Raw genomic sequence first — 25040 nt, forward strand, 5'->3', positions numbered from 1 at the left:
GAATAGCTAACATTTATCATGAACTGACTAGATTGCCAGAGTATGTCACTGCTCTGTTCAAAACGGACCAGTGGATTACCATCACATTTTTATTTTATTTGTTAACAGATTTATTGAGCTATATTTCACATTCCATACAATTCACCCCTGTAAGATACGATTCAATCGTTTTTAGTATATTCGGAGTTGAGCAACCATCCCCATGATCAATTTTAGAACATGTTCACCACCCCTAAAAGAAACCCCTACCCATTAGCTGTCACTCTTTATTTCCCCCCAACCCCTCCAGCTCTAAACCAAAAAAAAAAAAAAAAAAAAAAAACCATTACCATCGGGTTGAGTCCGACTCATAACCACTTATATACTTCTGTCTTTATAGACTTTCTGATTCTGGACATTTTCACATAAATGAAATTATGCAGTATGTAGTCTTGTGCCTGGCTTCTTTCACTTAGCATATGTTTTTAAGGCTCATCCATATTGTAGCAAGTATAAGTACTTCACTCCTTTTTATGGTTGAATAATATTTCATTGTATACATAAACCACAATTTGTTTATGGGTCTCATCCCTCAGTTTCCCGTACTGTGGTGGCTTGTGTGTTGCTGTGATGCTGGAAGCAGTATTTCAAAAGCAGCAGAGCCACCCATGGTGAACAAGTTTCAGCAGAGCTCCCAGACTAAGACAGACTGGGAAGAAGGACCTGGCAATCTACTTCTGAAAGATTGGCTAGTGAAAACTTTATGGATAGCAGCGGAACATTGTCTGGTATAGTGCTGGAAGATGAGACTTTCAGGTTGGAAGGCATTCAAAATAAAACGGGGAAAGAGCTGCCTCCTCAAAGTAGAGTCAACTTTAATGATGTGGATTGAGTAAAGCTTCCAGGACCTTCATTTGCTCATGTGGCATGACTTAAAATGAGAAGAAACAGCTATAAACATCCATTAGTAATCAGAACATGAAATGTACAAAGTATGAACCAAGGAAAATTGGAAGTAGTCAAAAATGAAATGGATCGCGTAAAGATTGATATCTTGGGCATTAGTGAGTTGAAATTGTTAGGTATTGGCCATTTTGGATCTGACAATAAAATGGTCTACTATGCTGAGAAATTGAAGAGGAATGGCATCAAATTCATTGTCAAAAAGAACATTTCAAGATCTATCCTGCAGTACAACGCTGTCAGTGATAATATCCACATGTCTATAAGGAAGACCAGTTAACTGTTATAAAAATTTATGCACCAACCACTAAGGCCAAAGATGAAGAAACTGAGGACTTTTACCAACTTCCGCAGTCTGACATTGATCAAACATGCAATCGAGATGCATTGATAATTACTGGTGATTGGAATATGAAAGTTGGAAACAGAAGAAGGATCAGTAGTTGGAAAATATGTCCTCGGTGATAGAAACGATGCGGGAGATCACATGATAGAATTTTGCAAGACCAATGACTTCTTCATTGCAAATACCCTTCTTCAACAACATAAACAGCGAGTATAGCCGTGGACCTTGCTGGATGAAATCCACAGGAATCAAATCAGCTGCATCTGTGGAAAGAGACGATGAAGAAGCTCAAGGTCATTAGTCAGAACAAAGCCAGGGGGCCGACTTCGGAACAGACCATCAATTGCTTGTATGCAAGTTCAAGTTGGAACTGAAGAAAATTAAAACAAGTCCACAAGAGCCAAAATATAACCTTGAGTATATCCCACCTGAATTTAGAGACCATCTCAAGAACAGATTTGGTGCTTTGAACACTGAAGACCGAAGACCAGACGAGCTGTGGGATTACATCAAGAACATCATACATGAAGAAAGCAGGTCATTAAAAAGAAAAGAAAGAAAAGACCAAAATGGATGTTAGAAGAGACTCTGAAACTTGCTCTTGAACATAGAGTAGCTAAAGAGAATGGAAGAAATGATGAAGTAAAAGAGCTGAACAGAAGATTTCAAAGAGTGGCCTGAGAAGACAAAGTAAAGTATTATAATGACAGGTGCAAAGACCTGGAGTTAGAAAACTAAAAGGGAAGAACACGCTCGGTGTTTCTCAAGATGAAAGAACTGAAGAAAAAATTCAAGCCTTGACCTGCAATGTTGAAGGATTCTATGGGCAAAACATTGAACGATGCAGGAAGTATCAAAAGAAGATGGAAGGAATACACAAAGTCACTGTACCAAAAAGAATTGGTCGACATTCAACCATTTTGGGAGGTAGCATGTGATCAAGAAGCAGTGGTACTGAAGGAAGAAGTCCAAGCTTCACTGAAGGTATTGGCGAAAAACCAGGCTCCAGGGGCTGACAGAATGCCAATGGAAATGTTTTAACAAACAGGTGCAACGCTGTAAGCGCTCACTCATCTATGCCAAGAAATTTGGAAGATAGCTACCTGGCCAACTGACTGGAAGAGATCCATATTCGTTCCTATTCGAAAGGTGTTCCAACAGAATGTGGAAATTATCAAATAAATATCATTAACATCACACACAAATAAAATTATGTAGATAATTTAAAAACGGTTACAGCAGTACATCAGCAGGGAACTGACAGAAATTCAAGCCAGATTCAGGAGAGGCCATGGAACAAGGGGTATCATTGCTGATGTCAGATGGATCTTGGCTGAAACCAGAGAATACCAGAAAGATGTTTACCTGTGGCTTATTGACTATGCAAAGGCATTAGACTGTGTGGATCATAACAAATTATGAATAACGTTGCAAAGAATGGGAATTCCAGAACACTTAATTGTGCTCATGTGGAACCTGTACATAGACCAAGAGGCAGTTGTTTGAATAGAACAAGGGGATACCGCATGGTTTAAAATCAGGAAAGGTGTGTGTCCGGGCTGTATCCTTTCACCATACTTACTCAACCTGTATGCTGAGTAAATAATCGGAGAAGCTGGAGTATATAAAAAAGAATGCGGCATCAGGGTTGAAGGAACACTCAGTAACAACCTGCAATATGCAGATGACACAACCTTGCTTACTGAAAGCAAAGAGGACTTGAAACACTTACCGAAGAAGATCAAAGACTACAGTCTTCAGTATGGATTACCCCTCAACATAAAGAAAGAAAAATCCTTACAATTCTGGACCAATAAGCAACATCATGATAAATGGAAAAAGAATGAAGTTGTCAAGGATTTCATTTTACTTGGATCCACAAGCAACGCCCATGGAAGCAGCAGTCAAGAAATCAAAGGATGTATTTTATTAGGCAAATCTGCTGCAAAAGACCTCTTTAAAATGTTAATAAGCAAAGATGTCACCTTGAGGACTAAGGTATAACTGACCCAACCTATGGAATTTTCAATCGCCTCATATGCATGCGAGAGCTGGACAATGACTAAGGAAAACTGAAGAATTTATGTCTTTGGATTATGGTGTTGGTGAAGAATATTGAATATACCATGGACTGCCAGAAGAACAAGTCTGTTTTAGTACAGCCAGAATGCTGATTAGAAGCGAGGATAATGAGACCTCGTCTCCCTTACTTTGGACGGATTATCTGGAGGGACCAGTCCCTGGAGAAAGACATCGTGCTTGGTAAAGGGGTCAGTGAAAAAGAGGAAGACCCTCAATGAGATGGATTGGCTGCAACAATGGGCTCAAACACAGTAAGCATTTCGAGGATGGTGCAGGACCATGCAGTGTTTTGTTCTGTTGTGCATGGGGTAGCTATGAGTTGGAAGTGACTTGATGACACCTAACAACACACTATTGTGAATAAACTTGTTGCCTTCAAGTCAATTCCGACTCATTGCAACCCTATGAGACGGAGTAGAACTGCCTGAGGGGCTGGTGAATGTGAACTGTTAGACCTTTTGGCTAGCAGCCGAACACTTAACCACTGCGCCACCAGGGCTCCTCTATTGTGAACAGTGCTGCTATAAACATTTGTGTACAAGATTTTGTGTGCACAAAGGTTTTTAGTTCTCTTGGAGTAAAATGGCTGAGTTGTATGTTAACTCTGTTAATTTTTGAGCAACTTAATGATATGTTACCTTCCCACCAGCAGTGTATAAGGATTCCAATTTCTCCATATTGTCAACACTTATCTTTTTTATTATAGACATTCTAGTGTGTGTGAAGTGGTATCTCATTGTTTACCATCACACTTCACGTAAAGTTCAAAGTCTTTGCCAGGGCCTACAAGGGTGCACGTGATCTAGACCTGTCTTCTCTGTCCACCATAGATCCACAATCTCTTACCTGCAACTGAAAAATGAATAAAGCTCTAAAAACCAAGACTTTTCGAACTCACTTTGTTGCAAAACCCAACATGAAGTCATGTGAAGTTATTTATAGTCCTTCCTCCACTTAATATGACTTTACTATTTTAATATTTTATTGAGTTTTTGGTTAAAGTTTACACAGCAAATTAGGTTCCCATGTAATAATCTGCACACTGTTCAGGGACATTGGTTACGTTTTCTCCATCGCTGTCAACATCCTCATTATTTCCATTCTAGCTGTTGTTTCCAATGTTCTTGCTTCCCCTCTCCTCCACCCCCATCTTCTCCCTGAACTTCTCATCTTTGTTTGGTGTCAAGCGAATTTTTTTTTAATAAAAGCAGCACAATACTCATGGATATTATGTTACAAAATCAATCTGTTATTTAGTTCAGTGGTGACCTCTGGGAGTCATTTCAGTTCAAAGTTTAAAGGTTATCCCAGGGTGATAGTCTTGGGGGTTCCACAGTTCTCAACGGGTCCACTAAGTCTGGCCTTTTAAGATTTTGAGTTTTGTTCTACAATTTCCTCCCATTCTATCCAAGCCCATCTATTGTGGCCCTGATCGGAATAGTCAGTACTGGTAGTGGGGTACCGTCTAGTTCCGGTCTCTGGATAGGTTAGGCTGTGGTTCCTGTAGGCAACTGGTCCTGTAGACTGGTTTCAACATGACTATTCTTATATTTTGCTGCAGGTATATTAATGTATTTGATCCTGGGTGCTGCTCCAGATACCTTTGAAGATGTTACATATTCAACAGTGTAAGCAAATAAGGCCCTATGGATTACAAACAAGGGATCAGAAACTGAAACTACTCTCTCTCCTAGCGTTGTAACATACCAAGTGCCTCAGGTTATTTGCACTTGCTATTCCCTCTGCCTGGAAAGCTTTCCCTATTTATCCAAATGGCTTTTGCCTTCACTTTCTTTAGGTTGGAAGTATCATCAACCTTCTCAAGAGGCCACAATATATATAAAACAATAGCCCTTCCTCACTCCAGGTCACCTCCTTATACTGCCCTCCACTAAAACGTAAAAGTTCCAAGATGCCAAGGTCTTTGGTCACTGGTATGTCCTCAGCACCTAGAACAGTGCCTGTCACATACTAGGTGCTCAACAAATTGAGTAAACGATTTGCTTTCAATACTCACTTAAACCTCACCAAAATACTCTGAAATAGGAATGATCAACCTGAACACTAGGAAATTGAAGCCAGATAGTCTGCTAGCATTATTAGTATTAACTCGATGGCAACCAGTTAGGTAATCTGTCCCAGGCCACACAGGCAGAGGTAGCAGAGCGGGGAACAATTTCTTCCTCATACACGCCATGTTTTGGAGAGGTAGACAAAGGGAAACAAAAGTGCAGGTTTTGGGGCGGAGGGAAAGGGAGGCCTAGGACCTCAATATATCCTGTTTCTTTTCCATGAATCCTGGCTGCATTTACTTGAAACCCAACCTTCTGGGTGGCCACTGGAGCAATGATGAAAGAGCCCAAAGGTCTTTACCTGGTTTGAATTTTTTCACACATTTGAGTCTGAAAAATCTATCACACGTATTGAGAGGCTGCGACTACAAGTCTTACCACCTTCGTTGTGACCAACTACTAGAACCTCAGCTCGTAACAGACCAGAGAAGACTGCTAGTTATTATTCAAACATCTGGAGAACTTCAAGCTGTCTTATGGGTCACTTCTGACGGCATTATGTGTGGCTTTTTTTGGAGCAGGTGATACAGGAATAACAAGCTAACTTTCCCTGGATGCCCATCTGATAAAGGAGGAAATGATTTATTTGCCACTAGAATTGGGTTGGGGCTACTTTTGGGCCTGAATAAGTATGGAAAACTCTTGTCTCTGACATTACAAAATCACAATTAGTTTGGGAAAAACTGCTAAACCAACTCTTGAAGGCCTTAGGCTCTTTGAAGTATGATTCCAGGAGACAGAATTGACTAGCCTACTTTGCATTTCAAATGCATAAATCAGCTTTCCAACTCATACAAGCAGTTAAGACCTATTCTGAGACAAGGGTACACTGCCTACAGACACTGTAAAAGGAATCTTGCAGCAACTATACAACCATAGCCCTGATTTACTATTTGAACCTGGCTTTACTTTAACCCTATGGGGAAATTCTACTCTGTCTCATAGGGTCTCTGGGCAACTTGACAGCAATGGGTTTTGTTTTTTTAACCGAGCAAGCTGGGGTTGGGACCCATCAATTTAGCATCCCACTTTATCTTGTGTCTGATTTTCCCCACCCAGTGTTTATCCCTGGTGTGAAGGCCACTACAGTACAGAGGAACCAAAGGTCTGAAACATAGATCTCTTTTGTGGGCCTCCCACAAAGGACTTAGACATGCTTGCCTAAGGTGCTCTGATAAACTCATAATTTGCTGTTCCCAACACATTCATTGGTATATTGAGCACGGGCAAGCTGGGGCCAGTAGTTTCCCACTGTTTTTTTTTTTCCCTTCTCAGTAGGAAGTGAGGGAGTTCTCAGTAGTAGGACCACCCCCATGCTCTGAAATACTCCACCCCTTCCCTTGCTATCATTCCTTTAAATGTAGACACTTAGAAAAAAATGTTTCCTAACATATTGTATATTTTAATCAAAATCTCTACACTACAGGTTCAGCCCAATTTACAGGCAAATTCATTCTATCCCAAATATTTTTAGATAAAACATGTAAATATAGATCCCCAGTTGATGACTGTCTTACCTATGAATTCTAAGACAAAAAAAACCATTCAAGGTACAGCCAGCCTCTCTTCAGTATTTTGTGTACAAGCTTTCTCTTTACTCTCATGAGACTTCCGCAAATTTCTAGAAATGCCTCTGGTATCCTGGATATTTTCACCCCGTGGAGAAATCACATAAGACTGTGGATAAATATAACTAACATCACTAAATTTTACATGCGAAGAGTGTTGAATTGGCAAACGATTTGTTCCATATATATTTACCACAATTAAAAAAAAAAAAAAAAAAAACCCGCCATTTGACATTTGAATACTTAGTAAAGCAAGCCCCCAGGTATGCCCAAATTCCCACCCTAACCAGCAAGACACTTAACATGCTATAAAATGTAATTTCCATTTTATTTTCTTTCAGGTTTGCTCCTCTTCAGCCTTTAAGGACTCAAATCCTTACATGGGCTTTGGTGGAGGTCGTGGAGCAGCACCCTAAAAGAAAAAGCAATGAAAGAGTAAATAAAAATGATGGGTCCAAGACCGCTCCTCCCACCAAGAATGTGACATCCTCCTATCACTAATAATGTATTTGGGCCATAAAGGCAAGAAGGGCCGGTATACATGGAAGCAGACAGTATCACTCCATATGAAAACTGACTAAAAATCCCCGGGCCCTCAGTAAGGAGCCCTGGTGGTGCAATGGTTAAGTGTTCAGCTGCTAACTGAAAGGTCAGAGATCATAAACCCACCAGCGGCTCTGCACAAGAAAGATGTGGCAGTCTGCTTCTGTAAAGATTACAGCCTTGAAAACCCTATGGGGGCAGTTCTATTCTGACCTGTAGGGTAGTTGTGAGTTAGAATTAACATCAATGGCAGTGATTTTTTTTTTTTTGGGTGGGGGTGGGGTCCTAACTTATCTCTTTATCCATTACCCCTCTGGCTTCCACATCCTCCTTTTTAAGATACTCACTGCAGGTCTAAACCTGGGTGGGGGCGTTCTGTCCTTCCGGGCTTCACGGGAACGGTTCCTGACCACCTTGCTGTGAATGGCACAACTCACGCAATAATGTAGTTTCACGTACAGCTTGGGAAGCACGTATGCTAGGGAAAAAATTATTTGTATAAGCATAGGTCTCAGATCCACCTTGGGCTGCTCTTTCTTCATTCTATCAATTAAGACTACATGTAACTTTAATGTCTGCCAGACAGATCTATGAAAACTTACTCACTCCCAAAAACCAACTGTTTAGCTTTTGATATTTAAGCACCTATGCACAACTGTCAATTTTACAAATAATATGCTCTATCAATTCATTTTGTCACCATGGGGACCAATTCTACACTGTAAGTAAAATAAACTAAAATTCTAGTTCTTTCAGCAGTAACACCAGCCATAATGCCTACCCTGGGCCCCTCCTTGTTGCCAAATAAATTTAAGAACATTTTCAGCGAAACAGTCACTCAAATGCTCTTCAATAATTCAAATTTTTTTTTCTTTCTATATCAAGTTCCTAGCTAGCGCTCACGAAGCGTTGATACCGATCACTAAGCTCTAAAAAGTGTTTTGGAATTTCATCTCTTACACAGGAAATCAAGGAGCCCTGGCAGCGCAGATAACCGAAAGGTTGGCAGTTTGCAACCACCCATCGGCTCCGGGGAAAAAAAGATCTGGCCATCTGCTCCCGTTAAGAATTACAACCTAAAAAACCCTATGGGGGCAGTTCCGCTGTCACATGGGCTCGCCATCAATCAAAATCAACCCCACGGCACTCAAAAGCATACAAGAAATCACAAACCATGACTCAAACCTCAGGGTAAAGGCTGTGCGCTCTATCGCGAAGAATTACCCTCTGCCCATCGCTATTATTCCTTTCAGGCAAAGATCAAAACGATAAACGAGAGCGCAAAGGCAACTTTCTTTTCACCAACAACCTTTAAGATACACAGAAAGTAACTGTCTGGAGACCCATAAAACAAAACGAGACTAATGGGGAACAACAGTCCAGAGACAAGGACTAGAAGGCAGGAGGGGACAAACAAGGTGGTAATAGAAAACCCAAGGTCAAGAAGGGACAGTGTTGACATATCGTGGAGTTATTAACCCTTGTCAGAAAACAATATGTGTACTGTTTAATGAGAAACTATTTGTCCTATAAACCTTCACCTAAAGTGCAACAAAAAATAATAGATTTAAAAAAAAAGTAGTAACTGGGACACTGCAGGGACGCGCCAACGAACAGAGCCTGCAGAAGAGCGAGACTGAGGCGGCTTGGGTTTTAGCAAAGTACTAGTCCTCTTGCGTACTCACCGTCGAAGACACTCGCTTCGGAAATGTCCCTGACAGCTGCGGCCTCTACTATGTTTCGAATTACGAACTTCTTAATGGCCTTGTCTTTGGGCACGCAGCGGGCGCAGTTCGTGCAGCGAATAGGCTGCACATGGCCACGGCCCTTTTTGGCACGACCGTTGTTCCTCCTTTTCTTAGTCTGCGAAAAGATGAAAATCTTGATAGGAAAAGGATGCCGCTTAACCAGCCTCGGTGCGCGCCAGCAACCCCCAGAAAACAGCCACTCAGAGTGCCTCTTCCTCCAAACCCAGAAACATATATAGACTCCGTCAACTCCAGTCCCAGCCCTCAACCTCCACAATACCAGAAACTGATCTCAGCCCCGACCCGGATTCCCGACGCTCACCACGCGCCACAACTCACCATCTTGGAAGCGAGGACCTGAGAGAGAATCCGGAACTTGTCCCGGGGCTCTTATATAGCGTGAGATCCCTACGCCCCCACGGGACGAATCCTTAAGAGACGGAAGCCAAGAACGATGTCCCACTTTACTCAAGTATCTTTGTTAATCAGTATTTCCACTGAAATATAGGGTGGAAAGGAGCTTCTACAGCTTATTTGTCCGAAGAACAAGGTACTCCAGGGACTATTTAACCTGCTAGCGGAAGAAAATCATAGTTATAAGTCTCCCGGCAAGCATTGCGACGCCCTATCCCGGACGTAATTCTCGGGTTTACCAGCAGCCGGTTATCGCGACACTAGGCGCGGAATTTGCTCTTCGAGAGACCACAAAACGCTCTCCCTATTAGAGGCCGGAGGGGAGGTGAGTTGTGGGAATTGTAGTGAGAAACCGAGAGGCCCCCTGGCCTGGAGTGTTTAGACCCAAGACAGCGCTATGCCAGCGAGGGATCCTCGGATTGTTGTTCTGCCAATCCTGCTACTTAGTGTGGGATTCAGAAACGGAACACCCAGTAGGAAGCAAAACATTTTGTTTATTTCTCCTTCCAGTATGTTGAAAATCCCACAGTGGGGGCCACGGAGAAGTGCATTCGTGCTGCGCTGTTTGTCATTCATGTTTGTATCCCTGGATCCTGTTAGCTCAGTGCCAAGCACTGTAGTAAGCACTTTATAAATATGAACTTTTTTAATCCTCCACAAGCCTATGAGGTAGGTACTGTTATTATCCTCACTTTACAGATTGAAAAACCAAGGTGCAGAGAGGTTGAATAACTTGCCCGAGGTCACATACAGCTGGTAAGAGGTGTTCTGGCTTCACTATTCTGTTGTGTCCCTCAGCTAACAAATGAATGAATGAAGATAAAGCCTGGAACAGTGACTTAAACGTTTTTGACTCAGACTCTTAGCGGAAATATATTTTACATTGGCACACAACAACAGTGAATACATTCACAAATACACACACGTACAAAACTAACACAAGCTTCGTGACACAGCACTTACCTTGACAACATAAGGTGCACTGGTTCTATTCTCCATTTTCATAAATGCTGATCAAGACCCACTAAAGTGATTTCGTCACTCACTGATGAGTCTAGCCCCCATTTGAAACACACTTCCTTACTTATGAGCTCAATTTACCTCTGAAGAGCCATCGGAAAAGCTGGAGCCTCGAGTAGGAGTAGCTATCCATATGCAACCAACCACCCAGTTGTCTCCAAAGTTGGAGAAACAAGTCGCAAGGGGACTGGAGTCTGAACACACTAGATTCAGCTTCCCTCCAACAACACATCACGGCTTCATTTAACTTGCAACCCACTTTACTGGGGTTAAGATCTATTTTCTAACTTTCGTTGACACCGAAGCGACATATTCACGGTCTCTTCCCGGTGAATTTGTTAGTTTTAGTGGGCATGGAAAATGACAGATTCTAGACGGAACTGTCTCCGTTTTTCACTTCACTGTAGTCTCACGGAAAACAGCAGACAGACATTATCATATAGAATGGCAACGAGTAGGTGGAAGAGGACAAAAAAAGTTTAGAGTTAAAGGGACAGAAAATAGTTAATATTTAAGACAGTACCAAGTTGATGTTCCTACCTTGGCTTTTCTTTGGATTTTTATAGCCTGGAGGTTTCACTGGCTGCGTTCCCTGGCATAAAGGGATGGGCATAGGCTTTGGAGTCAGACATGGTTCTGTCACTTATTAGCTAATGGCCCTTGGACAAGTTGTTTATTCTCTTAGGCTTTTATTTCTTCACCAGTGATGGCAAGCATTCTTTTGTAAGTTGTTTCTACAGTTACATGAATACTTGACACAGTGCTTGGCATTTATGAGACACTCAAGAAGTGGTACTGAACCGAACCGTTGCCACCGAGTCAATTCTGACTCATAGTGACCCTATAGGGCAGAGTAGAACTGCCCCATAGGGTTTCCAAGGAACACCTGGTGCATTCGAACTGCCGACCTTTTGGTTAGCAGCCGTAGCTCTTAACCACTATGCCACCAGGGTTTCCCAAGAAGTGGTAGACCCTATTATGTCACCACTCGTGTTATTGTGACATATACAAGGTGTAATTGTAACGTATAATTATAACGTACATAATGTGTTTTGCACGTAGTAGGAACTCAACAAATGTTTGATGAATCTCTGCTTTGGACAGATAGGCAAGTTGGGCTGTCTCTCTTATCCTGAAGGTCGGAAAATATCTTCTATTTCCCATTCTAGGCTAAAACTCTTCTGTTCTTCTGTAGCAACAACTTGAGCATTCTTGTCTGGCTTCCCTTCGGTCTTAGACTTGTTCATCTCCTAAACTGTTTAGCAGTAAGAGGCCCTCCTACCTCCCAGCAGAAAAGCGAGGTAAAGGAAGTCTGCAAAAACAACCAGGGGTGTTAAATTACTCATGTTTATTTATAACAGACCTTCAGCCAGTACAGTACAAAACTTACAGTAGTATATCTCCATTACACAAATATTTACTTACAATATATTACATATACAAAATGCTTTGCAATAAGTCTCAAAAGCTAGTTTAACTCCCCTAGTGAAAGGAGAAAAACTCTTTAAAAAAAAGGGAGGGAGGACCAGAGGAAGAGGGGAGGAGGTGAAGGGGTAAGGATCAAAAGAGACACCAAGCATAGGCTACAAAGGAAACCCTGGGAGAGAGGGAGAAGAGAGGTGGTATTGCACTTGCTTCTGTGTTTATTTTTTTCTCTTTTTGTTCTTCATAACTTCTGATTAAAAATATATATATATATACTATGTACACAGGAAAGAAGCTACCAGAAGTGTTACAAAATCCCATCTGCGGCTTGGACAGTGACACGAAAAAACAAAGGTCTGGAAAAGTGTCTATTTAGAAATGTTTTTTTTATGGTGTTGATTTTGAATATCAATATAAAAGGAAAACACCTCTTTTCTCCGTGTGGGTTTCAGTGTTTTTTTTTTTTTTTTTCTTTTTTTTTATGCAAAAGAGCTGGGAGAGAGCATGAGGATGTTTGAGGTTCCAGAGCTGGAAAGCTCTGGAAAGTAGGATTTTGTACCTAAGACCCTGGTTAAAGTGCAGTGATGGTCTGGAGAGAGATAGAGTGTCCCTTTCTCCCCTCCTTAGCACCTGGTCTTGCCCTTCCAGTCTCTGCTCTCATGGGCACAAGTATAGCCTCAGGACATAGTCCTTCATGTTCCAGACATTACAGGTGCCAAAGCTGACTGGGGGAGGGGGTGGGAACACTCTAAGGCTCTGATTCCCAAGAAGGGACTAGTCCTTATGAGGTGTCATCAAATACACAGCAGACACAGAAGAGGAGGTAGGGGTAGGCCTAGCAGGAAAGGGCTCAGTAGCCAGAACAGTTCAGGAGAACCCCAGATATTAACCTCAGCTCTGCTGCCACCCTGAAACAAGGAGCCAGTACCCTGGGGCATTGTTGAGAAGATTCTTCCCTCCTCTAGATACCACTCTCCTCTGAGCTAATTTCCCCATCCTCTTGCCCTTGGCAGCATCTGTTTATTGCTGTGTTGTCAAGGGAGCAATCACCCCACAATGCCCCTCCCTGCCAATCGGGTTCTTCCTGGGAGACCACATAATGGGGGAGAAACAGGAGGAAGAGAAAAATTTTTTAGGGTCTCCTTTCCCATAAGAGGGTAAGGCAGACTCTTCCCAAAGCCCTTAAGAGCTCCAACCCCAGGGTCTGTTTTTAGCCAACCCTTTACCATCCCCCCAAAATATCCCTGATAGGGAGTGAGAAAAGTAGGAGGCAAAAGAGCCAATAAGGAAAGGACATATGGAAAGAAAGATGGAAGGGAAAAGAGGAGAAGGGAAAAGGAGAGAGAGAGAGAAGGACCAAGTGTTATAACTTGTGAGGTGTTATGTTTGGTTTTTACTTTTTTTTTTTTTTTCTTTAAACATAGAAAAACAGCCTTTGGTTTGAATCTCAAGGAAGCAGAGAGTGGGATGGCTGTGGCCTTGGGCAGGGAACTCTTGGAGAAAGAGACCTTCACTTCCAGTGGAGTTGTAGCTCCTCCTGTCCCCTTCTCACTAATCCTGGGGTACCCAGAGGTCTCTGCAGTAGCCAGGAGGACAGTACCCCCTCCTGCCTTATGTCTGGGAGCTGACTGTAGAAGGAGGCAGTAAAGGATGACCCTGGTCCAGTTGTGCCCATCCCATTCTTGCTGGGACAAGGGTGGAATGGGGTGAGGGGCATGTGCCCTTGCTCATCTGGGGATGATTTTTGGTTACACTGAAAACTAGAAAAGGGAAAAGATACACTCTTTTCTCCCCGTCACAGACCCTAAGAACAGGGCCCAGGAGCCCTGGAATGAAAGAGTGAATCCTGCTGGGGGAGGGGAGAGGAAGAAGAAGGCAGCATGACTTAGGGGTTGAGATACCCTCTTGTCATCAGGCAGCAACCTGCTAGTTCTATAGGCTGGGCACTAAAGGAGCCCCTGAGAGACTAGGAAGGTCACAAGAGTGAAGAGGTTTGAGAGGTGGAGGAGAAAGAAAGATCTTGACCCACCCCCTTCCCCTGCCCTGGCTCCCAGTTAGGCACCTGTGGCTCCCAATGTGTCAGAGACAGAGGGTTGCAGACCTAGCCTTGGCCCCTGAGAATATAAAATTGGGGCATTCCAAAGAGAGAAAAACCATCACTGAGTAGACTGGCAGGTTGAGGAGCCTAGAGCAGTATTGAGGGCTGTTCAAGGAGAAGGAAGAGATATATCACATCCTAGAGGGAGATCCTGAATGTGGGCTTTGGGAATTCATATTATTAGGGGAATATCAGAGGACCCTCAGTCCCATGGTGTCTGGGGAGAATTTCTTCAGCCCCTCCTACTTCCAAATGAGGAAATTCTTTATTCGTTCAAGAACAGTGCAAGCTGCCAAGGTGAGAGGGCACAAGAGGTATGGAGTACCAGGTTGAAGGGTCCCAGAGAGGAGATATAATGCCACAGAGCTAAGGTAGGGCCAGAGGGAGGTATCAACATCAAAACTGATGAATCAGATAATGTAAAGGGTGAAGACTTAAAGCAAGAAGAAGCTCAAAGTCTCTTAATACTAAGAGGAGCTTCCTACCCCTGGGGCTGTTGGAGGAAGCTGGATCAAAGAGAAAATTTAGGCCTAAGTAGAAGGGCACTGTGGGTGGGAGGGTGGGAGGGTGGGAGAGTGACAAGTGACTGATGCAAGTTGGAAAAAAAAGGCAAAAATAAAAATCAACTAATTATCTTAATAAATAACTCAGCAAGTATGCTAGGATGAGAAGAGAAGAGAAAGGGGAAACAAAAGCCAAAGACCAGTCTCGTCATGATGCTTAAATAAGTCAGGGCAGAGGAGAAGAAAGAGGTGAGGAGGAGTCAGGGGCAGGTATGAAGTCAGGTAGCCAGTGGTGGGGGCTAAAAGCAAAACTCCTTGGGATGTGGTGGGCACAGGGCTCGACACCTGTAGGTGGGGCAGTGGAGTGATGGACTGAAGGGAGGGGTGGAGGTCACTAGCCCACCTTATGCTCCCCCCGGACAATATGGGAAGAGAACTCGTACCGATCCTGGCTGTGGTAACCACAGATGTTGCACTCGAAAGGGTCTCTGAAGCCGTGGCAGCCCATGTGGATAGTGAACATGACATGGTCCAGGAAGAGGATGCGGCAGTGCTCACACTTGAAGGCCTTCACGGGCTCACCGCTCTCGCCTACCACCCGAAGCACTTCCTTGGAGGGGCCTGGGGTGCTCCGTGGTAACCCCTCCTGTGGCTTGGGGTCCTCTTTGGCATAGGCAGGACTGGGCCGGCCCACCACAATGGTGGGAGGTGGCTGGGGTGGGGGACCCTGAGGGAGGGATACCACCCCTGCAACCCGATCTTCATGGTTGCTTTCTGTATCTGTGGAGTCTTGGCAGCCATTGCTGGGGGATGCCCCCGGGTCAGTCAGGGGACCTCGAGCATGGTAGAGGAGGGGGCCTCCGTCAGCCAGGTCCTCAGGTCCCTCACCTGCTTCTCGGGACCCTGGGAGCTCCAGCCGACCGGGGAGGGGCTGCATCTGGGTATAGACAGAGCTGATGACAGGCGTGAGTTCTGAGATGCAACTGGTTGGTGGAAGGCGAAGGGGACGCAGATGCTCTGCCCCTACAAAAGCCAGAGAACCTCCAAAGCCAGGCTCCAGGCCGTGGTGTGCCACCAACTCCACATCCTTCTCGTAGCCACCCGAGTTCACATCATAGGGGAGGTCCGAGAGGCTGAAGCGCATCTGCTTTTCACCTGTGGAGAAGTGGGTCTCAGCAGGGCTGGGTCTGGAGAATTCCTGTGCTTCCCAGGATTACTTCTTTGTTTTCTTACCCATGGGGCAGGATGTAACAGTATTTACCACCCCTCATTTAACTCCCTCAGAGGTAAGGGCCTCTGGTGGGGCTGTTCCCTGACTCTAGGCTGCAGTCTTAGAGGAGGACTCAGTCTCAGCCCACTGATATTTAATACTTCCTTCATGACTGCAAAGGTCTGGGTCCTTAGAGAGCTAATGAACAGAGCCAGGTGGGGGAACCACGTACTCACTTCCTTTCTCTGACTGTAGTGGCCCTTCTAGCAGCCCACATAGATTGCTATTCTCAAAAAGTGGTAGAGCCTGAGGCACCCTGGTCCCCTTCCCTTACAACAACCACAACAGTCCTCAACACCAACCCCTCTCCACCCTCTCGAGGTACATCGTCCCTCTTCACTCCTCTCCTGTTCTGGGGATAAGACTCTGAGCGCGGGCGACCACGAGACCTCTTCCTTTCCTTCAATCAAATCTCCAGACCCAACTGGTCTAATGGCTACCAGAGCTCAGATTTATATGTGTCTATGTGTCTCCTCTCCAACTGGACTCTTACCTACAAACTTCTGGGGGGTAGAACGCTTGCGTTTGGTGAGGCTGTTGGCCAACCGATCAATGAAAGTCGGCCGCTCGGAGGATGAGTGCAGCATGGAGTCTGGCACCATCTCCAGGTCACGTATCTCATCACCTAGTGGGAACAAGGTGGGGACAGAGTTGTAGCAGCTGAGCTGGGGTGGCACTGTCCCAGCAGCCTTCCCCTGGAAGGTCACAGCCAAGGATGGTCATACCCTGTGCCTTGAAAACTGGGCTCTGCTCACTTTACCGTACCTAGCACTCATCGCAGTAACATTTAAGATAATTTGGTGTCGATTATGTACATTTGACCCTTGAGTTTATACTTCCTTGTGTTCTTTCTCTCTCATTACACTGGGAACACAGACCATATCTTCCCCTCCCTCCCTATGGCTCTCATTACAGCACGTACCACGGGACCCTTCGCCAACTGGGGTGCTTGCGGTGAGGTGCTTGGCAGATTTCCTGGGTAACTGTCTCCTATTCCACAGACTTCATCCCTTTGTGGGAGGTGCTGGAGTCGCCCTTGTCCTGCACTCCCTCCGGCCCCACCCTCGCCTCCCCGCGGAGCCGCCCCCAGTCCCACCTGGCTGGCCGGCCAGCGCTTGGGCTTCAGTGCCGAGACTCTGCAGGTAGTTGTGGCACCGCTCCTTGTGCTCCTCCAGGGTGCTCTGCTGTTTGTAGCTCCGGCCACAGTAGTTACACTTGTAGGGCTTGCCCACTGTTGGGGAGGAGACTACGGGGCAGAGAGGAGAGAAATAGCATCAGAGTTATTTCTCCCTCTGCCCTGGATCCCCAAAATCAACCAGAAGAAAATGTATACTGGCATGGAGGAGGAAGGGGTGTTGCTAAGTTGACTTCTGTTGGCTTTCCCTTCCCCAACTTTAGCTGCTAACCATGACACAAACTGGAGAATAAGGCTAACGTACAACTATAGGAGGAGAGGGGGATCCCAGGACATACAGCTTTGGATGGGTGGTGGGCCTCAAGATGGCCAAGTTGCTGCTCAAACGAAGTGAGGACCCAGGGACTTTGTAGGAGATCGTCCCTGGCAGACAGGTTGGCCTCACCCCAGGATATCTGAGTCTGGGGCCCAGGCTGTGGTTTAACCTTTCCATGTGGCGGGTGGGTGTAAGTGCTGTTTATCAGACAAGGGGATTTTTTGCTCATGAACTATCTGTTTTGGTTTGGGGGAAATTGGTGAGCTGGGGTGACAGAAATGAGAACCCTTAGATCTGCCAATGTGGGGAGCGGCAGTTTTCATTGACCTTTACTTATACTTTTAGCTCCATCCCTAGCCTGCTCTTACTGCTTATTTTCTCTTTCTTCCTGTCTCTCTACACTGAGATACCATGAGATCCCCAGAAAAACCATCACTGATAGAGAAATTCAGAAAAGAGAAAAGAATAAATGAACAGAGAAGAAAATAGAGAGGAAGAAACAAGCTTCAGGGGGCTTCTTTGTTTCCCCCTTTAATAAAGAACTGATAGTAAGATCTCATTTCTACCGAAGAAAAAATAATCGGGAAAACTGAGATTGACACTTCCTTTAAAGACCACTCTTGAGAGATGATATTTGTGAGAGGAGAGAAAAGCGTGAAGAGAAACAAGGTATTGTATATTTTATGTATCTTGCTCCTACTGAACAGGGAGACAAGGGAAGGGGTAGAGGAGTCTACAGGGGGCTGGTAATTACTACCCACCCACCCCCACACCCTAACTGGACTTTGATGGACTCAATCTACTGCCATTTTGCTCTTGCTCTGTAAACCCTAGTATTTTGGGGATGAGGTGAATGTCATGGTTCTGTTCACCCAAGACCCTTGGGGAAATGGTTTTACATCTAGGAGGGGAATGATTCCTCAACCCCTTTTTTCTTATAGTATGGGTTCTAATAGAATCTCACAAAGATGGACCCAATAGTATATCTGTGTTTGCTTCTGCTCCTAATAATCTCCCACAGAACAACATAAAAAATCCACCCAGCTCACTTCACTTTTGTTTGTAAATATTTTAGGGGCCAAATCATCCTTGTTCCAAACCAACAGGGGGAGCCGCCCCTCTTCTGAGGAAAAAGAGCACCAAGCTCTGGCATTGGACGTGGATGGGGTTCCAGCTCGGCTAAGGAGTGGTTAGGGGACCGGCAAATTTTTTTTTGTAATTCAGTTTCCTCATCAGCAAAATGGCAATAATAACATCTACCTTGGATTATTAGGAGCCCTGGTGGCACAGTGGTTAAAAGCTCAGCTGCTAACCAAAAGGTCAGCAGTTTGAATCCACCAGCCTCTCCTTGGAAACCCTATGGGGCAGTTCTCACCTGTCCTATGGGTCACTGTGAGTCAGAATCGAGTCAATGACAACAGGTTTGTTTGTTCGTTTTTGTATTATTATGAGGATCACACGAGGTGACACAAGCGAAATGCATTGTATATATAAATTATGAATTAATGATGGTCTTTCTCCCTGTTTCTCCACATACACAGAGATAAAGAGGTCCCAGTTCCAAGTTAAGAGAGTCCAGAACCAGGTAGACGGCTGCAGAAAGCAGACGATGGTGAGGTGGTTGTACTGGCCCTTAAATCCCGGCCCAGAAGAGTTTAAGAGAAGAAAAAAATACTAAGGACAGTTTCCAAGGACAGACTCTACTAATTCTTTCCCCTCTTCCCTTCTTTTTGCCTTTTCTCAATCTTAGGCTCCCTCCTTCCTACCAGCTCAGCTCCTGGCCTCTTCCCAAGTCCGAGCTAAAAGCTTAAAACTTGGTAAACACCTGAAAAGTGCTATCTGTCCAGCTGATTCAGACAGATACTGATCAGTCTTGGCTGGACTGGAAAACTTGTTAATCCAGTTCCCTGGCACTGGTCCAAACACTGACCTCCAGGCACCCTCTGGACTTGCTCTTGTTTTGGACTTGTTCATCCTTCTTGGGATGTGGAACAGAAAGTGGATACTCTTTTCCTGTTTGGAGGTCCTACACTCCGTTTTATCCAGCTTGGGGGGACCATACAGGGAACCAGTAGGAAGTAAAAAAGACAGACAGTGATTGCCCGAGACCTCTGGTGTCAGTGCGGTAGGGTGAAGATGATGGCAGACGTGGGCCTGGAGCATGTGGGAGTGGGAAGAAGGGTTTCCCTGGGGCTCAGAAGTGGGGGGTGAAGGGGCACAGATGGCATCAGCGTGAACTTTAAAAAGCAAAAGTCAGGGAGGGTGATGGTTACAAGCCAAGACCACTGCGTGTACTCCTTTTGCTGCATGTCACAGAGTGTGGCAGATGTAAAATACCCTATCAAAGAGTCCCCCAAATTCCCCATGGGGCCCTGCTGCCAAGGGGAGGGGTTTGAGAGGCAGGGCGACCCTATCCGCTCTGTCAGTGCTCTCCCCTCCTCAACGACAGACATTGTAACTCCTCCAGTACAGGAGAAGGCGCTCAGCTCTATTTACTGGCTGCATTGGGGCCTCCCTCCCTCTTCTCTCATCTCCCACTAGACTGGTCACTGACCCGAGTGGGTGCGGAGGTGACCAGTGAGTGCATCACGCCGGCGGCAGGCGTAGTTGCAGAAGGGGCATTTGAAGGGTTTCTCCCCGGAGTGCAGCTTGATGTGGCGCAGCAGGTTCCCCTTCTGGGTGAAGGAGGCACCACACTGGTTGCAATGGAAGGGCCTCTCACCTGCAAGTGAAAGATCAGATCCCAGAAGCCTGTGTGTGAGGAACTTTGAAGGTTGGACCTAGTCCCCCACCCTCTGCCCCGTCCCACCCAACAGAAGGTGTTCAGAACACATTTCTGAAGGGCAGTGCTGAGCCACACACACAAATCCTGTTTTATAAAGATCCTTTGAGGACAACCTTGGGAAGGTGTGGCAGGGAGAGGGGCGGCAGGCCTGGGACACTGGGCCAAGACTGTTACCAAAAACTGAGCCCCACAGGACCTGCTCTGCTCTAGAAGTCCAACGCCTGGGGAAGCTGGGAAGAGGAGATATCTGCTTTCATTTTTCTTCCCATGAGGTGGGAGGGCCCAAACAATACCCAGGATCCTTCTTGAGGCCACACCACCTTCCCCAACCCCATGTCCTGAGAAAAATTCTGACTAGCTTTTCATCATAACAACAACTGAGGGAAGTGCTGGGAAGTACAGGTGTTGAGGAGAGTCCAAGTTCCACCCCCTTTTATTTTGTTAGCCAGAAACTGTGCTAAGAGACCCTTCCCTTCCTGAGGCCACCCCACTCCCGGCATGGCCTCCTCCAGCCCTCTCACTGTTACCCCAGCACTGCCTCTGCCTCTCAGCCCTGAACCCCTTTGGCTTACTCACCAGTGTGGCTGCGCTTGTGCACCATGAGCACATTGGGTCCAATGCAGACCATGCCACAGACATCACACTTGAGTTTGCCATTGGGCAGCCGGATGCCACCAGGGGAGTGAGGCTCTGGGCCACTCCCATCACAGTAGCCCAGGGGCTCAGACAGTGAGTCTTCCACAATCACACTGTCATCCTTCTCCAGAAGCCGTTCATCTGGCCCCAGCAGTCTGCTTGACTCTTCATCGCTGTACATCTCCACCTTGATGGAGTTGGCTGGAGGGTGGATTGGTGTTTAGGACAGAGATAGACAGAGAGGTGAACCTGTTCCCAGGCTAGAATGGCACTCCTGAAGTCCAGGAGGCTGTCTCCAAGCCCTGAAACATTTAGGCCTTAAAACGGGCTAACACCCTAGTATTCCAAGTAGGCATATCGGGGGTCCTGCTGGAACCTGAAGCAACCGTTTCCTTCTCTCCCACCCACTAGGCCAACAGACTTCAAAGAAAACTGGGGTACAAAAGATGTCTTCTGTCATTGGGGAGAGAAGGAAGCTATGGGGAGTCTTTTCCTCCACTCTCTTGTCATTAAGAAAGATGTCTGGCCTGGCCCTGGGCAGGAAGCCAGCAAGTAACAGTGGCGGGAAAATAACCCTAGGAAAACTGAAGGGACAGTGGGCTAAACAGAGAGCAAAACTGGGAGACAGACACGGTCACATTATCCTTCCACCCCAGAGGACTGAACCCCTCTGTCCCCACTCCATAAAATTCCGGAAGGTGGGGAGTGAGGGAGGGAGGGGCCACTGAGGAGAAGGCTTTGGCTCTAGCGCTGACCTACATTCCTGGCTATTCCAACCATTTAGAGAATGTCACAGATCTAGGGCCAGTTGGGGAGGGGCAGTCATAGGGACCCTGTCTGGGCAGGAGAATGGTGGGTGGGGAGGGGGATGGAGAGGTCCTTCTCCTCTCTATTTCCTGTGTAGCTTCAGCTAGTGACTATCTACCTGCTTCTCCAGTTGCAGAATTTCTCTTTGGAGCCTCTACCTTAATCCCGCCCATGTCTCTTAATTCCATCCTAGTCTAGCAGTGACCATTCACCCTCCCTTCAGAAGCCAGGAAAACCCTGTACACTGAGCTCCTTAGTACTTTCAAAGACTCTGAGCAGGAAGCCAGAGTGAGGCAATGACGGGGAAATGGTTGCCAATGGGTGGTGAATTGAGGGCCAAAAGCAGACGGGGTGCCTAGGGACAGCAGCGGGTAGGAAGGTACACTTACCACTGAGTGAGCGACTGGGAGAAGAATGCTGGCTGTTGGGGGTGCTCACCGAGGGCCCCACTGGGGCCCCGAGGAACTCCTTCTCCAGAGATGAGTCCCCGCTACCTTGGAGGAAAGAAGACAGCAGGTGAAGCTGGAGCTACAGCCATGTACTGTCCGCTGCCTCAGCTTTAAAAACTTCAGTTAAATTCTACAAACATTCATTTTACAGCCACGTACAAGGCAGTGCCATTGGCAACACCATACCTTGTGCCCCCGCCGGTCGGGGTGCCCGGTGCTGACTTCCGCGAGCTCAGTGGCTGGGCCTTGCCCACCCTACCTTTATCTAGGTCTGAGGGGAAGAGCATCACTGCCTGACGTCCACAGGAAGCAGGGCTGGGGCTGGGCGGGCCAGGGCGGAGAGGAAAATGGGGGCCTCAGGAGGGAGGCGGCTCAGGACAGACGTTCTTCCCTACTGTTCCTCTCTGGAGCCCCCAACACCAGGTTCGAGATCTGCAGGAAGGGCAGCTGGAATTGTCCCTGAATCTAATGATAATAATAGTAATAATAACGGTAGCAGCTAACATTGAGTTCTTTATCTGTGCCAGGCATTGTTCTATGCGTTTTAAATGAATTATCTCATTGAATCTTTAAAACAACCCAGTGAAGTAGGTTAATTTTGCAGATGAGGAAACTGAGGCACAAAAGAGGTTATGTTATTTGCATAAGGTCACATTTCTGGTAGTGGTACAACTGGGATCTGATTGCAGATACTGAGCAGGCCCGTGTTCTTAACTACCCCTTACACAGCCAATTGGGAATCACTGCCTCCGTAGAGGAGAGTTGGGCCCATGAAGAACTTCTAACGGCCGCAAGAATTTGACTACTCTAGAAAGCCTCCTACCTGATCAAATATTTAATACTCGGTGTTCCCTTGAGAGTTACATAGTCAGTTTACTCTCAATATTTTCAAATAACTTCGTAAAAATGCATTTTGAGAGTTTCATGTATGCTTTTAAAATCAGATGACATACCTGAAGATATGAATCATGTCTTTTTAAAAAATTCCCTCCTCCCCACAATCTTCTGTACAAATATACAGGTGAAACAAAAACATGTAGACGCACATACGTACACAGACACGTACCACATATGTAGATCAGCTTAAACACACCTACTGAGATACACATACTCAGCCTCATACATTATCTCTAACACGAACATGCATGGATGTGCATACACAGGCCTAATTATGGAATAGAGAAAGAGACAAACCCTAAAATCCATTCCTTAAAGTCCACCTACTAGTACTTTACCCAATTGCCCAGCTACGCACATACTTACTTTCACAAAATAAAGATTCCATTATAAAATGGTTGGAGTCTTGGGCCTGAGGTAAGAAATCCGGAACACACCCTCCTGAGGGATCCCTCTCCAGCTTTGGTCAGTGGGAAGAAAACAACCACTCAGGACTTTGGGACCATTTCTCATTCATATCCTCTCCTAAAAGTTCCATTTCCCCCATTCTATCCCTTCAAAGCCTGAGGAAATTTGCTCACTATAGAAAAAGCCATGGGGCTTAAAACTCATGCTGAAATCAGAACCACAGACACATCATGAAGTGAGCATCTCAGAGTTGGGGGTTAAGACTTGAAGGCTCAGACCAAGTTTTAAAATATGTCCTTCGGCTAAGTGTAGGGTTTACTAAAGTTAAAAGGGCTGAAACGGTATCTTCTCATCCCTTTTCAAATGTTAGTGCTGACTTACCCTAAATCACTTGATGATAGTCATGGGGGAAGAACGAGGCTCTGGGCCTTACAACTGAGTCCTTGACTCTGTCTAAAAGGAAAAGTGAGCTTGTTGGAAACAAGCTGGTGCTAGCCTCTAGATGAGGTTGCCTTTTGGCACCAGGGGCTTATGATATGGGGAAAATATCTTGAAAGAGATATTAAGGGGAAAACATTTCAGGAGGAAGAGCAGGCTCTTCCAGAGTCCACCAGTAGTTCAAGTGGCCCTCTGATGCTGTTACCCTCTCTAGGATAACGAGGGAAAGCAGGCTCAAGTCTACTTTTATGGGGCTAATACATAAAAATGAATCAGTGCAGGGGTCAGAAAGTCTTTGTGGGGCTCCAGAGATTTTGCATTCTAGCCAGAGGCTGAAAAAGACTAGAGTCAGATTTAGGAAGTTCAGCAGTTCTTTCTCAGCCCCAGAAACCCCAGTGAGGGAATTTCAAATGCCTGGGACTCCCAAGAAATCCCAGACTGTCAAAGCCAAGAATTAAGGCTGCTGTCAGGTCTGAGAAATTTTCTTGGTCAAAGTCATCACAGATTGGCCGAACCCCAGAGGGCAAAGCCAAATCATGAGGTTCATATTAGGGGAGGTAGGAAGTAGATAAAGGTCAGAAAAGCAAGAGGGAGAGAAAGAGGCAGGGAAAACAGCCCACAAGCTAAATGTGTTTTCACATGTTGAAGGAGATGAGCCCTCTGTTCTTCAGGCCTTTCCTCGATCCCTTCAAAGAGTGGCTACCTCCAGGGAATAGCCATGAGGTGGGAGAAAGCCCTCCACACTTCTCTGCAAGGAACCTCATCATAACTGTTTTCCCTTTCTTGACCATGGGCTCCTGGGTGGCAGGATGCTAGCCTGCTAGCCGGGAACAGTGGGCACAAGAGCAAAGAAAGCCGCCCATCCCCAGCTCTATTGTGGGGAGGAGGCTGAGGCCCCTCAGATCTCTCTGTTCCAGGCTTAGGCGGCTGCTGCCACAGCTCCTCTTTCCCACCTCGATTCTCTCTGCTCCCCATTCCCACCAGGCCTGTCTCGGCATTTCACCCCAAGCAGCTCTTCATCTGTCCCTAAGGCCTAATCAAGATGTCACCACTAGCTTCTACTGACCAAGTCACCGTCTTTGCTTAGCAACGCCAAACACCCTTTCTCATCCTCCGCAAGTGTAAGAGGAACGCCCCC

The 25040-nt window shown here is 45.8% G+C and overlaps 2 protein-coding genes across 4 annotated transcripts in view; both read right to left on the reverse strand.

Annotated features, from left to right (window-relative positions):
• Positions 1-7319: 7319 nt before the first annotated feature.
• Positions 7320-9791, reverse strand: RPS26 (ribosomal protein S26). Its single transcript, XM_023734571.1, has 4 exons — positions 9641-9791; positions 9239-9416; positions 7901-8031; positions 7320-7422 (listed from the first exon to the last, which is right to left on the reverse strand). Exons 1-4 carry the CDS (start codon positions 9641-9643, stop codon positions 7387-7389), a joined length of 348 nt encoding a protein of 115 aa, XP_023590339.1. The 5' UTR covers positions 9644-9791; the 3' UTR covers positions 7320-7386.
• Positions 9792-13576: 3785 nt separating this feature from the next.
• Positions 13577-25040, reverse strand: part of IKZF4 (IKAROS family zinc finger 4) — a 14287-nt gene continuing 2823 nt past the window's right edge. For 2 of the 3 annotated variants that reach the window (XM_023734570.1, XM_012556569.1), the window contains exons 2-7: positions 22100-22204; positions 20844-21104; positions 20037-20204; positions 17128-17277; positions 16525-16656; positions 13583-15916 (exon numbers count right to left, since the gene is read on the reverse strand). In XM_023734570.1, coding sequence (XP_023590338.1) covers positions 15156-15916; positions 16525-16656; positions 17128-17277; positions 20037-20204; positions 20844-21104; positions 22100-22204 — 1577 coding nt within the window. In that variant the 3' untranslated portion in view covers positions 13583-15155. Of the gene's footprint in view, positions 15917-16524; positions 16657-17127; positions 17278-20036; positions 20205-20843; positions 21105-22099; positions 22205-25040 lie in introns of all 3 variants that reach the window. The other variant, XM_012556570.1, reaches the window with a different exon arrangement.

This window comes from Trichechus manatus, unplaced genomic scaffold (assembly GCF_000243295.1).
Source record: "Trichechus manatus latirostris isolate Lorelei unplaced genomic scaffold, TriManLat1.0 scaffold00069, whole genome shotgun sequence".
NCBI lineage: Eukaryota > Metazoa > Chordata > Mammalia > Sirenia > Trichechidae > Trichechus > Trichechus manatus.

What these genes read in the sequence shown, in the direction of transcription:
- RPS26 (XM_023734571.1), bottom strand. An exon ending in CGAAGCGAGTGTCTTCGACG is followed by an intron (nt 8,032 to 9,238) that starts GTGAGTACGCAA and finishes TTTTTTCCCTAG; the next exon opens with CATACGTGCTTCCCAAGCTG. An exon ending in CACCCAGGTTTAGACCTGCA is followed by an intron (nt 7,423 to 7,900) that starts GTGAGTATCTTA and finishes TTTTTCTTTTAG; the next exon opens with GGTGCTGCTCCACGACCTCC.